A 15,173-nucleotide genomic window follows, 5' to 3' on the forward strand; every position below is an offset into this window, starting at 1 on the left:
TCCAAAATACAGAAAGACTGGTTTTAAATATTATAGTTGATAAGCCAAACAAACACGCCTTTAACGCATGCGATAAATGCCTGCCCTTATACACTGCTTCGATCTGCATTTCTGCTTTTCATCGTCATCACGCCAAAAACAACTTTTTACTGTCTAATAAAACCAGCAAACAAGAAAGAGAATACACAAAACAAAAATGGAGATCGAAAACCAGAGACCCAGATCCAATCCTTCTTCAAGAACAGCAAACAAAGGACGTCTCAACAAGTATGCACTTGCCTGCGCAATGCTAGCTTCCACCAATTCAATCCTCTTGGGTTATGGTAAGTTCTTCATTTCCTGATTTCCACCATTTTCAAATAATCTCAAGCTTTATTTACATGCATGTATTGTGATCTATGAATCTGTAATCAGATATCGGTGTAATGAGTGGAGCTGTGTTATACATTAAGGATAATCTCAAAATCTCAAGAACCCAAGTTGAAATCTTAGTCGGTTCATTGAATGTCTGTTCTCTAATCGGATCTTTAGCCTCCGGCAAAACCTCCGACATGATCGGTCGGCGATACACAATAGTACTCTCCGCTGCCACATTCTTAATAGGCGCAGTTTTAATGGGTCTCGCCCCATCCTTCAGTTACCTAATGGCCGGAAGAGTCATCGCCGGAATCGGCGTCGGATATTCCCTCATGATCGCTCCTGTCTACACCGCCGAACTTGCTCCGGCGATGTCACGTGGTTTCCTATCCTCTCTGCCGGAAGTCTTCATCAATATCGGAATATTAATCGGGTACATCTTCAATTACGCCCTTTCCGGTTTACCTGAACATATAAACTGGAGATTAATGCTGGGTATCGCCGGTTTTCCTGCAATCGCGATCGCCGGAGGTGTAGCGATGATGCCGGAATCTCCTAGATGGTTGGTTATGAAAGGCAGATTGGAAGAAGCCAGAGAGATTCTAATTAAAACATCTGTAGATGAAGACGAAGCTAACGAAAGACTTCACCAGATTACAAAGGCGGCGGAAGATATTATGCACACCACCGCCGACGGCGGCGGCGGCTCAGAAATTTCACAGAGCAATTGGAAGGGACAGGGAGTTTGGAAAGAGCTTCTTCTTCACCCAACAAAACCGATTCGACGAATGCTTATCGCTGCGATCGGAATAAACTTCTTCATGCAAGCTTCCGGCAACGACGCCGTCGTATATTACACGCCGGAAGTATTCAAAGCCGCCGGAATCCATAAACGGAAGCAGCTCGTCGGCGTTACTATTATAATGGGGTTAGCGAAGACATCTTGTGTGTTAATCTCAGCCCTACATTTGGACAAATATGGTAGAAGGCCTCTTTTATTATTGGGCTCATCTGGTATGGCTATTTCACTTGCTTTATTGGGCTTGGGCTCAAGATATTTACAACACTCGGATCAAAAACCAACATGGGCTATTGTGTTATGTGTAATTGCATTGTGTGCTGACGTGTCTTTCTTTTCTATTGGGCTTGGGCCCATTACTTGGGTTTACTCGTCGGAAATATTCCCGTCGCGACTAAGGGCACAAGGGTCGAGTTTAGCGGTTTCGGTTAATCGGGTGGTGAGCGGGGTTGTGTCGATGACGTTCTTGACGATTACCGGGAAGATCACGTTTGGTGGGATGTTCTTTATACTGTCGGGTATAATGGTAATTGCGACGGTTTTCTTTTACTATTGGCTGCCAGAAACCAAAGGCAAGACATTGGAAGAAATCGAGTCGATTTTTGAGGATAAATAAATTCATATGAACAATTAATTGTATTATGAATGAATCATCTGGTTAGTAACGTATCTTTCTAAATTGTAATGGATTGTAATGGATGAATATTAGTGTTACTATTGGAGAATTGAGTAACAAACTCTATTATTAATTTTGTTTTTATTTATGGGTGGTAATAAGGTAAATAAAAAAAATTAGTCAAACATAAATATTGAATTTTAAAAATTATATTAAATTATTTTAAAGTATAATTAAATAAGGATTGATTTTTCGAGCGGTGGGAATTCTCTGATCCAGTGGGAATAACATAGATTGAAGAGAATGTCACTACCTAAAAAGACCTCATCATTAAATGATCACTCTACTTTATTATTCAATTTTTATTATTTTCTATTTCTTGGCTTGTTTGGAAACTAATTTAAATTTGATATAAAAAAATGAATTTGATTAGAGTCTGACTCAAATCTCAATACCAAATAAGTTAAAGTCAGATTACATATTTAAAGTAATATCTAATCTCTTTAGCATTCTTAATTGAACATTGAATTCTCTGAGAAAGAAAAAGGAAAAAAAAATATATATGAATTCAAAATTCTCTATATAATTTAAAATTTATCTATCTGATCCCAGCAAGGATATATTTCCAAATACAAACCTTATCTTTTTTCAAATATGTCTATGTAATTTATAAATTAATGGAGATTTTAAGGTCTTATTTGTTATTATAAATTTTAATTTAATTAATTTATAAATCATAACTACTAGTCTTCTACTACTAGGGTCCGGTTGAAAAAATCACTTAAGAGATAAAAAAAAAAAGTTTTTAAGTTGAAATGGAAGTTTTTTTTTTTTTTTTTGCTAAAAATATATTCTTAGTTGAACTATTATGTTTTGACAATTATTTTAACATATTTCAATTATTCAATTTAATTCAAAAAAATTAACATATATATATATTCTTTTGACAATTGATAATGCACTCACTCAAATACATTTTTTATAAACATAAATGTCAAATGACTTATTTAAATAATATTTAAAATTTCTTCACATTCTCACTTTTTTTAAAAACTCAAAGTTTATTCTTTTGATAAAATTTAGCATAATCTCTTGAAGTCTAACCAACACTTTAATCTAAAATATTATTATTATTTTTACCCTCTTACATTTAACATTTCATGACAATGACTACGCATTTATAAATCAATAAGTTTGGACAATTTTTTTTTTTTTTTTTTTTTTTTTTTTTTTTTTTTTTTGTGAAATAACGTTCTTCAATTTTCTTAGTTATTTATATATTAACAAATAAATAATAAATTTGATTAGTTCAATTCCAAATACACTTTAACTCCAAATGTTTACCAACAGATTTATTAATGTAACAAAAGACCGAGATAATATATATATATATATATTTACAATAGAGACGTGACATTTCCTAATTTTTTACAAAATTTCATGGTTTATTTATAAAAGAAATAGTAAATTTACTTTTATCTATTTATTTTATTCAAAAATTTCTTATTATTTTTTTAAGCTCACCACAACTCTAAATTATGAATCTATTGTATATATATATATACTTTAATTTAAAGTATTTTTACTCTCTTATATTAAAAATATAAGATATATGGTATATGCTAGCATCACCAAAGATTGATTAAATTTTTACTCATGTATTAAAAAGTAAGACATATACTTATTTTAAATAAAATAAACTAAGATTATATTTAATTTACTTTTAAAATCAGACATATTTAAATTGGAAGGTCCTTTTCTATGTAGGCCTTATGTTTTGTTACTTACCTGTGGAGTCTTTAAACCATTAATAATACTCTTCTCAACTTCAAATCAGAAAATGCCAATATTGCTTCATTTTCAAAATTTAAAACACAATTAATTTTTCCAACCAAACCAAATCAAACAGAGCCCAAGACAGCTTAGTCCACCCTCTCTCCTCTTAAAACAACAAGGGTTAGTTTGATTTCTTTAATTAATTGTGTTTTATAGGCCAAACCCGTTTGGCTCCTCTTAAAACCCTAATCAAACAAGGTCTAAAACGGTTACAAATTTGTCACATTTATATATATATATATGATCAGTCCGTCTTCTCCAAATTTAGGTCATCTGAAAATACTCCATTTTCTCTCTTCTTTCAAGCTTCGTCCTTTAACCATGGAGAACCCAAATCAAACCAAACTAAAACATCGAATCTCTCGTATGTTCCGTTCCTCATTCCGTTCATGCAAATCCGTTACCGACGTCATTGAACGTCCGCCGGCGTCGGCGCCATCAGCCGCTAACAAACCCCTGATAGAGCTCTTCTCTCCAAAGATCAAACCTTGTCGCCGGAAAAAATGGTCGAAAGTTGTAGAAACCGTTGATCAGAACTGTTCACTAGCGAAAGATCGAATCTTTCTCAACAAAAAAGTCTCAAATCGCCGACCCATCTCGCCCATTTCACCGCCGGAGATCAAACAGAGAAAGAGAAGACAAAGAAATCAGAGAAAGAAAAGACCATCATCGTATATGAACTTGGACAAATACTATGAGTTCTTAAGCAGCGAAGAAGATGATGATCACAGGGAAGAAGAAGAAGAAGAAGAGGACGGGAAGACGACACTCTTCTCTTCAAGATCTCTGTCATCTGATTCATCAGAGTCTTTTCAGATGATGAGAAGGAAAGGTGATAATAAAGTGAAGAACAGTTTGGTGGTGGTGAAGAAATCGAAAGATCCGTATAATGATTTCAGAAACTCGATGGTGGAGATGATAGTAGAGAAACAGATATTTGCTGGTAGGGATTTGGAGAATCTTCTGCAGACATTTCTGTCTCTAAATTCGAGTCATCATCATAAAGTTATCATTGAGGTTTACACCGAGATCTGGGAAACTCTGTTTTCCAACTGTTCTTGATTAATGGAGGAGAGATTTTCTTAATTTGATTGTGGGTTTAATTAATTGCATGTTCCTTCATTAATGCTTTCTCAATGAAGAAGGAAGTTTTTTAATTCAATAATTAGCATATTGGGAAGTTGTATAGCTTTCTATTATCATGCATCTCTTTCTAATTCTCATTCTTTTCAACTTTTTTATTTGTTTAAAGTCAATAACTTTTCATTACTCCATGTCAACATGAAAATTACCCTTTACTTAAAAGCAAGAATAATGATTAAACTAATTTCATATACTTTATTCAAAATAGATATATCCATAATGATTTAGAAACCACTAAGATACTTATGTGCCAAAAGAGATTACTAAGTCTTCCAATTAGTTGGACTATAGGTGCAATGATTTACATCACATTAAGGTATAACTCAATTGGTAGAGCTATGTCAAGAAAAACATTTGACTTTTGATGCATGCTCACTTGGGCTCGGGAATATAACTCATTGGGTAGAGTTTCGCGTCTTGCTATTGGGTAGTTGCGATTACGGGTTTTATGTCTAACTAGTAAAATACCCTACGTTGTACGGGAAAAAATATAAATAAAGTTTTTATATGATATTTAATTCAATATGTTTATATATAATGAAATAAAATATTTATATAAAATTAATAATAAAACAATATATATTTATATTAAAAGAAAATATATATACATATATGAACTTACAATATTTAAATTTTTTATAAACGAACTTATATGAACTAAATATTCTTATATAAATATAAACATAAACATAAACATAAACATGAACTTACACTATTTTAATTTTTTTTATTAATTTTATAAGTTTAATTCTTTTTAATGTTAAAGAATGAAATTTTTTAATGTAAATTTAGTGGTGTTCTGCAAAATGTGTTCATAACAATCATTAAGAGATACTAAATCATTGGAATAAGCTAAATTTAACATCTTCAACAAAAACGGTGTCACCCTCCTTTACAGCAAGTTTAGACAAATACTTCTATACCCACCTGCTTCTAAGATGTGCTGAAATCTTCTTTTTAAATCTATGTAATTGTAATGAAAAGTGATCAGTTATGTTTACATGTTGTGTAGATGAAAGTTAAGATTTTAATTCCATTTAAGCAATCTGGTCCATTAGAGTCATTCCATGTCATCTCCATCTGCAAAATGTGTTTTCATAACTCAATCATTAAGAAGATACAAAATCGTTGGAAGAAGAAAAACCTAAATTTAACATCTCCAACAAAAACGGTGTCACCTCCTTTACACCAAAATTTAGATAGAGACTTATATACTCCACATACTTTCAATACGTGCTGAAATTTGATACAATTAAAATCATTTCATTACACACTCTTCACAATTAACTACATTATAACTGTCACTTTATTCTCGTTACTATATTTAACTCTAATACCTTTCTCTCTTGTATCAAAATCTTCTTTTTGAATCTATGCAACTGTAATGAAAAGTGGTCAGTTATACAATTATCAATTCAAGTTTAGTAATGAAAAGAGAATCCAACATAAAAAAAAAATAAAAGGTTTATGTTTTGTATCATCATCACAACCAAAAATAAGTTTATAGGTTCATTCATAAACACTTTTGCATTATACTTCTGAAAAAACGTTAATAAATTTATGGATACAAAAATATGTATTTGGCTGAAATACAATGAAAATAGAAACCTCCCACTCTAAAAGAGAGTAATATTTGAAAACAAATTTGTATCTAAACATTAATATGATACTTCAAATATTCTAAAGACATTAAGATTTCTTTTAAAAAAGGTAAGACCTTGATTTATATTGTTTCTCTTTGAGCCAATATGAGTTTATAAGCTGCATATATCACTTCTAAGGTACCATTTCCCGTGACAACACTCATACAAAAACATTTAATACCCCATCCTTCAAAATTTCCTTGAATGATACCCATTTTTCATGTGCTTCTGGATGATCCATTTTGTTATAAACTACCAAACATGTTTCTGAATCTATGTAACTGAAATGAAAAATTGTCAGTTATATAATTATCAATTCATGTTTAGTAATGAAAAGAGAATCTAACATAAAAAATAAAGAATTTATGCTTTGTATCATCATCATAATCAAAAATATGTTTATAGGTTCATTCATAAACACGTGTGCAATATACTTCTGAAAAACTGCTAATAAATTTATAGATACAGAAAGATGTCCCTAGTTGAGATACAATGAAAATTGAGACATCCTACTCTAAAAGAGAGCAATATTTGGAAACAATTTTGTATCTAAACATTAATATAAGATTTTAAATATTCTAGAGATATTAAGATTTCTTTTAAATAAAGGGTAAGAACTTTATTTATATTGTCTTCTCTTTGAGCCAGTATGAGTTCATAAGCTGCAGGTATTGTGGGTACCCTTTCTAGTGGTAGCACTAATACAAAAAACATATAATGTCACGTCCTTTAATATTTTCCTTGAATGATGCCCATTTCTCATATGCTTTTGGAAGATCAATTTATTTATAATCAACCCAACATGGTTTTTCAGAAAGTTCTGGAATAAACAATTATATTTCAAGCTGAACTGAATCATATTCGTATTCTGGCTGTTTAGATGAACCATCAATAACTTGTACCTGGTTTTCATAATGGTTATAAAGAAGCAGTAGCACAGTATGATGACATTAATGAATATATAGTTTCATTTTACCAAAACAAAACATCTTTCTGTGTGACTAAGAAATTCATGGATTAAACCAAAACCTCGGTGAGCGCCCTCGAGTAAACCAGGCAAATCTGTGACAACCATTGTTATGTCATAATCGAATTAAACAATGCCTAGAGTTTGAAGTAAAGTGGTGAATTTTTATATAATCTCATAATTAACCCTAGATTCAATTATAAAAAAAGTTTAAAATTGGCTCAAACTTTAAGCAATTAGGAAGAATAAAATTTATTTAGACAACTTTTAGAATCAAAAGTTGAGAAAATGGTGAAGGGTGCACTCTCATCTGAAAATTATATAAAAGTTTTATTTATTAAAAAAGATTAGAAAGTAAGAACCTCTCTTTGTCATTTCGTCGAACACTTGATATCCTACAACTATCACATGACTCCTCCGATTCTTCTCATCTCTCCTCTTCCTCGTCGTCTTCATCGCCACCGTCGTCTCATCGGGGGAAGAAGACGATGCAGTCACCATCTACGATGTCCTGCAACAGAACAATTTTCTAGTAGGTCGGTCGTCTACCAAAAAGTGTAACAGAATACAAGATCAATCGAAACTCAGAAAAATCAATGTGTACCTTAAGGATACCTGTAGTTACAGCGTGAATGTTAGTAGAAGACGACGCGATGAACGCCACATCTTCTTGTGCGTCAATCTCATCTTCTCGCACAACCGGCTTCTGCATTATTTCTTTATCTAAAAAATTCTGGATTGAATTAAACATTAAAAATAATTGGAGCATCGCGAAATCTATCAAATAATATAAAGAGAAAATAAAATATAAATTAATTATTAAAGTTATAAAAGAAATTTAAAAAAAATATTAATTATGAAGAAAAAATTAAAATATATAAAAATGGAAAGAAAGAGAAATCAGTAATTATGAAATGAGAGTTAAATTAGTAATTATTGTAAGAGAAAATAAAATAAAAATAAAATAAGAAAAATAAATTAATAATTATGGTAAGAGAAATAAATTAGTATATATATTAACGAAAAAAAAAGATAAATTAGTAATTATAAAATAAGAGTTAAATTAGTAATTATTATAAAAGAGAATTTGAAAATTATTATTAGTAGGTATATACTTGCAAAATAATATAGGAAAAATATAAATAATTTTTTTATAAAATATTTAATTTAATAAGAGAATATATTTATATGTAGAGAAAATATATAATATAAATGTATAATTAATTATTAATAATGGTTTGATAATATAAGTAAATTTTATGAAAATAAATAAATAAGTAAAAGAATCAAATTTTTGAAAAAATATATAATAATTATTAATTTATCTCTCATTTTGTAATTATTAATTTCTTTTTTTATCAATTTTTTTTGATAAGACAATGTGAAAAATATATATATAAATGAGAAGAGAAAAAATAAAAAAAAAATAATTATTAGAAATACAAACATAATATAACATAATATTAAGTGCGTCTCTCCTAAATTTATATATATTATTTTCTTCTTCTTAACTAATATTTATATATATATATATAAATTTTGTAACCCTAATAATTAATTTATATTTTATTTTCTATTTCATTATATATATATTATATTTTATCATTAATTTTATAATAATACAAAAAAAATTATATTATTTTACAAATAAAATTTTAAAAACCAATATTAAACATTACCCCAGTTTATAAGAATTTCTCTCTTCAATCAAAATTACTTATACATAATTACTAATTTATTTCTCTTACTTTAATTATTTTAATTATTAGTTTAACTTTCCTAATTAAATTTTATTTTATTTTATTAATTTTTGTTTCTTAATTATATTTTTTTATTATTATATGTATTATATATATTATTTTTATTCATTAATTTTATATAAACTTATATTTAATATTAAATATTTATTTATTTTTTTATATAAATATTTATGATATAATAATAATAATATATATAATAATAATATATATATATAATGACGTTTAATAGGATTGGTTAAACTTACACTAAAATTACAAATTTCTCCATCTTAAATATTAAATATTCATTGATCTTTCATATTAATAATATATATTTCTTAATTAATTTTCTTTTTTATTTTCTTTCTCATCCTATATATATATATTATAACTCTAATAATTAATTAATTTTTTTATTTTCTTTTCCCTCATTTTTATATATATATAAATATATATATATATATTTATTATCTTTCTCATTTTTTATATATATTTCATATATTTTTGCACATAATTTTTATATTTTTTAATAAAATAAAAAATTATAAATATTTTAATTTATTTAAAAAAATAATATTAAATTGTTCTCACTCTTCAAATCTTCTTTTAAAATCTATATATATAACGTGGTCTAAAGAGGGAGTGAAATCGCCTTCGAAATCCATCAGCTTTTCGAAATTGGCAATGATCATAGGTTAGAATTAACACAAAAGGCCAATGAGATCATCATCCAGTTAATATTGCATCCCTTTAACCGTAAAAGATAAATAGTTTAGGGTTCGTTAGATATATGCTGTTTATTTTTTTTGAAAAAGAAAAAGAATAGAAAGCTTACTACAGGTCGAGGAGAGAGTGAAATTGTCTTTAGAGAGTGAAATTGTCTTTAAAATTCATCCGCTACACTTCGAAATCCTCAACGTTGAAGCTGTCATTCAGCTTCATCGCTCATCTAGTGCATGATAGTGTCCCGCACCAAAATCCTAAGTAAAAATAAATAAATAAGTGAGAAACGGAAAAGTAAAAAAAGAACATGTAAGAGAAAGAAAAGTTCACAACTATTTATATTATTTTTTTCTTATTTATGTTTAATTCTCATTAATTTATCATTTATAAAATTTAACGTTTTTATCTTATTTATTTCTAATCTTTCATTTATTAAATTGAACGTTTTTTATATTAAGATAAAATAATAAAAATAATAATTAAGAAAGAGAAATTAGTAAAATAAAATAAAAATGAATTAGTAAAAATAAATTAATAATTATGATAAGAGAGAAACAATTATAAAATGTTAAAAAAATATAATAAGTCTATGTGAGCTGTAGTGAGAGCGTAGATGTCACCCTATATTTATTTTTGTCATAATATATTATATATATAAAAAAGAGATAAAATACACAAATTAATTATGAGAGATAAATTATATATATATATATATAATAAATATGAGGAGAAAATAAATATATATATTTTAACTATTTTATTAAAAATTTATTTAATAAATATGAAGACTAATAATTTAGAAAAAAGACTTTTCATTACTTAATAAAGGAAACTTAATATATATAATTAATTAATATATATAATGAGAGAGAAAATATAAACTAAAATTAATTAGAAAATATATTATAAATAAATTAGTAGTTATGGAAATATAATTATGATAGGAGAGAGAAACTCATATAAAATGAGGAAACTAATAATTATATTAAGGAAGAGAAATATATATATGTATATTATGAAATAAATGTATATATATTAAGAGAGAGAAAATAATTAATATAATTAAATTAGGAAAGAAAAAATAACTTGATTTGTAGATGATTGTGGAGAGAGCGTGTTTTTCACCTCCAACATTTTAAATTAAGCGTCATTAGTTATATATTATCTTATTTATTTCTAATCTTTCATTTATTAAATTGAACGTTTTTTATATTAAGATAAAATAATAAAAATAATAATTAAGAAAGAGAAATTAGTAAAATAAAATAAAAATGAATTAGTAAAAATAAATTAATAATTATGATAAGAGAGAAACAATTATAAAATGTTAAAAAAATATAATAAGTCTATGTGAGCTGTAGTGAGAGCGTAGATGTCACCCTATATTTATTTTTGTCATAATATATTATATATATAAAAAAGAGATAAAATACACAAATTAATTATGAGAGATAAATTATATATATATATATATAATAAATATGAGGAGAAAATAAATATATATATTTTAACTATTTTATTAAAAATTTATTTAATAAATATGAAGACTAATAATTTAGAAAAAAGACTTTTCATTACTTAATAAAGGAAACTTAATATATATAATTAATTAATATATATAATGAGAGAGAAAATATAAACTAAAATTAATTAGAAAATATATTATAAATAAATTAGTAGTTATGGAAATATAATTATGATAGGAGAGAGAAACTCATATAAAATGAGGAAACTAATAATTATATTAAGGAAGAGAAATATATATATGTATATTATGAAATAAATGTATATATATTAAGAGAGAGAAAATAATTAATATAATTAAATTAGGAAAGAAAAAATAACTTGATTTGTAGATGATTGTGGAGAGAGCGTGTTTTTCACCTCCAACATTTTAAATTAAGCGTCATTAGTTATATATAGATTATTTTAAAATAAGCTCAATAAGGAGAAGTTTCAATTTTACCTTAAATAGATTCATTCAAAATTTTGCAAAATGGATTATAATATTATTTTGATATTTCAATTTTATTCATAAACAATGATTACCAAACTTTTTAAGATATATTTTTTTAAAAAATTTTATAAGTGTTGTCTAAATAACTTGTATAAAATAAAAAATAAATTAATTATTAGTTATACAAATTAATTAATTATATATATATATAATGAGAGAAAAATAAAAACTGAAATTAATTAGAAAATATATTATAGATAAATTAGTAGTTATGGAAATATAATTATGATAGGAAATAGAAACTCATATAAAATGAGGAAACTAATAATTATATTAAGGAAGAGAAATATATATATATATATATATATATTATGAAATAAATGTATATATATTAAGAGAGAGAAAATAATTAATATAATTAAATTAGGAAAGAAAAATGACTTGATTTGTGGATGACTGTGAAGAGAGCGTGTTTTTCACTTTTAACATTTTAAATTAAGCGTCATTAGTTATATATAGATTATCCAGAAGTAATGATAGTATTTTGTACCTGAACCACCTATGACTATTTTTTCTAAGTAATAGGGGAGGAGGATCAAAACATGTCACTTGTTATGTATTTAATAAATAAATTACTAAGATACTCTATTAAGATGTAATTTAATAAAAAAATTATAATGTGTTTGAAAATGAAATGAGACTCCAAGTGAATTTGAAATATTATATACAGTGAATGATTGAATTGATTAAAAATAAATGAAATAATTTGAATAAAAGTATTTAAATTTGAAATGATTGATATATAAGTTGATTTAATCAAATATATTATTTTTCTATAAGAAAAATATTTAAATAAAATTGTGATGTTTGTTAGGCTAAATATGATTGTTTTATTTGAATTTTTTTCAAATAAAATATATAATTATAGGGAACTTTTTGAAGAGCATATAAGCGGAAAGGAAGGGGAAAGCTTCTTTTTCAAATAAATAAAGATGCAATGTTGATAGTTTCAAATTTCAATGGAGAAAATAAATACAGACAAAAAGGTTTGAGTTTGTTTGACAATTTTTTAAATATATTATTTGAAAAAAGAAGAAGTAAGTGATGTGAGATTTTTATAAATTATTCAAATGTTTTTTAATATGAAAAAACAAATTAACCATTTTAATATTATAATTAATGAATTAAATTATTTAAATTATAAAAATAAGTTTCATTTTTTATAATTTTTAAAATGTAAATATAAATAAAATAACAAATATATATAAAGGCTTGTTTGATCTTTGGCACTTTTAGAATATGTAGTTTTTTGAAAAAAAAAAACATAATTGGATACAAGAAATAAGTTATTTGAGATTTTTTTTTGTAGGATAAATGATCCAAATATATTTTTATATTAAAAATTTTAATTTAATAAAATAAAAATAAGAATATTTTAATTCAAAAATGAAGTGATTTTATGATTTAAATTATATATATTTATTAGATAGAGTACTTCTTGAGACCCTGTTTGAATAATTTTTATTTTTATTTTAAAATAAATGACTGAAAATGACTTAATTCAATAAGAATGTGATGTAATCGGATTTGTTAAATAATTGAATTTAATTACCCCAATAATCTCAATTTATTCATATATCAAAACAGTCTTAAGTTGACAAAGCTATTATAATATTATTTTGTTTTGTTTTTTTTGGGTGTATTTAGAAGTACAAGGGAGATCATGTGAATAAAAGTTTGTAATTATGTGCTTTTTTGTGTTTCTCTTTCTCACAACTTAGGATAGGGTTTATTTTATTTTTTAATTAGAATTTATTTTTATGAAAATGAAACCTTCATATTACTTATTTCTTTTAAACCATACAAACAATAATTTGAACTTTTAAAATATTTAAAACTAAGAATATTTTGTAAAAATGTCTCAATAAACTTTAAATCAAACAATTTTTTTTAGGATTACACAAGGCCTCAATTATGGAGAATCTTAACTAACCACAAAATCAAGTGTGTAAAGTACATGATATCAGCTCTTATTCCCCAATCCTCATTGATTCATTATTTGACAATATATTTAAAATATACAATTAATTACATAATGATCTATTAGGGTTTAGGTGGACCGAATTCTGAAGTCCAACCCCATTTTTTTACATAATTTATTAATTTAAAAATAAAATTATTTCACTATTTTTTTCATTAATTCATATAAAATTTTGAAAAATTTACATTTATTTATTCGTTTTATTCATAATTTTTAAACTTACTCAAACTCGAATTTTTGAATCTGTCTTTACTTCCATCTTACTAAATCCTTTGTACATAAATATAATCACTTAAAAAGAAAAAAAAATTGTTATTTTTTTTATCAACTAAGAGCTTTGATTATTGATTTTTTTTATCTAAAGCTCTCATATCATACATTTTATTAATTTTTAAATTTTCTAAAGCAAACTAATCCCGAGTTTAGGTTTAGAAAAATGAAAAAAATATAAATAAAAACATTATTAAATCTTTGTATTATATTTATAACAAACTACAAATCATTACAAAAAAATTGTCGGATTAGATTGAATTAATGATGAGATAGTGATTGTCAAAAGGATATGAGAATGATATATCATATATATATAATATAGTCTAAAGAAGGAAAAAGTAATTAAAGAATGTTATGCACATGTATGCTTGCTTGCACATTTTCTAACATTTTTTTTTGTGGGTTGGGCTGGGATTTGGTGTGGAGTGGCACACTGTAATACAACTGACATAGAATAAGACCAGTCATTCCCTTCTTAATAAAACAAACTGAAATTGGACAGAACAAAAGAGTCAGACTCTAGTTATTGGTCCTTTCCTTCTTCTCTGTTTTTTCTGTCTCCTATATGTTTTTTGTCTCTATACATTTTCGGGCTAGTTTGATTCCTTATCAGAACTGTGCTGGTCATGCTAGAGCGTTAGAACTGATATACACAGCTGCCAAACGTATCATAAAGTTGATTGATAAGTTTGACAGATTAAAACAATGGCCAATATATTATGTTTTTTTGTTTGTTGTGTTTGAATAAAACTAATGACAGAGCACATAGTTGTTCACAATCACAATCAAAATTAATGATATTATTGTTGGATCCAAACAATTTATTATATGTAATATGTTTTTAAATATTTGTTCTTAACATCAAGGGCTTGTTTGATGTAGAATTTTCATGAAATGTTATATTTTATAGAAAAAAGAGTATTGGTTGATAAAAAAATGACTAATATTATTTTGTAATTAATAAGTTTTATTAATTGGGTCTTAGCTGACATATTATAATGGAACAAGGCCCAATTAAGAGATCCAATGAGATGGAAGGCTTTAGAATATAGTCCACCATATGGGTTTTAGGCCCATTT

The 15,173-nt window shown here is 25.9% G+C and overlaps 2 protein-coding genes across 2 annotated transcripts; both read left to right on the forward strand.

Moving 5' to 3' along the window:
* Window positions 1-196: 196 nt before the first annotated feature.
* On the forward strand, window positions 197-1,772 carry LOC124911215 (polyol transporter 5-like). Its single transcript, XM_047451673.1, has 2 exons — window positions 197-323; window positions 415-1,772. Exons 1-2 carry the CDS (start codon window positions 197-199, stop codon window positions 1,770-1,772), a joined length of 1,485 nt encoding a protein of 494 aa, XP_047307629.1.
* Window positions 1,773-3,928: 2,156 nt separating this feature from the next.
* LOC124911640 (transcription repressor OFP8) lies at window positions 3,929-4,707 on the forward strand. Its single transcript, XM_047452144.1, has one exon. It carries the CDS (start codon window positions 3,930-3,932, stop codon window positions 4,668-4,670), a length of 741 nt encoding a protein of 246 aa, XP_047308100.1. The 5' UTR covers window position 3,929; the 3' UTR covers window positions 4,671-4,707.
* Window positions 4,708-15,173: the final 10,466 nt, after the last annotated feature.

This window comes from Impatiens glandulifera, chromosome 8, assembly GCF_907164915.1.
Source record: "Impatiens glandulifera chromosome 8, dImpGla2.1, whole genome shotgun sequence".
Classification (NCBI taxonomy): Eukaryota; Viridiplantae; Streptophyta; class Magnoliopsida; order Ericales; family Balsaminaceae; genus Impatiens; species Impatiens glandulifera.

Bases quoted from the DNA above. Each gene is read 5' to 3' on its own strand.
- LOC124911215 (XM_047451673.1), top strand. From the start codon at position 197: ATGGAGATCGAAAACCAGAGACCCAGATCCAATCCTTCTTCAAGAACA. The intron at 324-414 runs GTAAGTTCTTCA...ATCTGTAATCAG, and splicing joins TTCAATCCTCTTGGGTTATG to ATATCGGTGTAATGAGTGGA.
- LOC124911640 (XM_047452144.1), top strand. From the start codon at position 3,930: ATGGAGAACCCAAATCAAACCAAACTAAAACATCGAATCTCTCGTATG.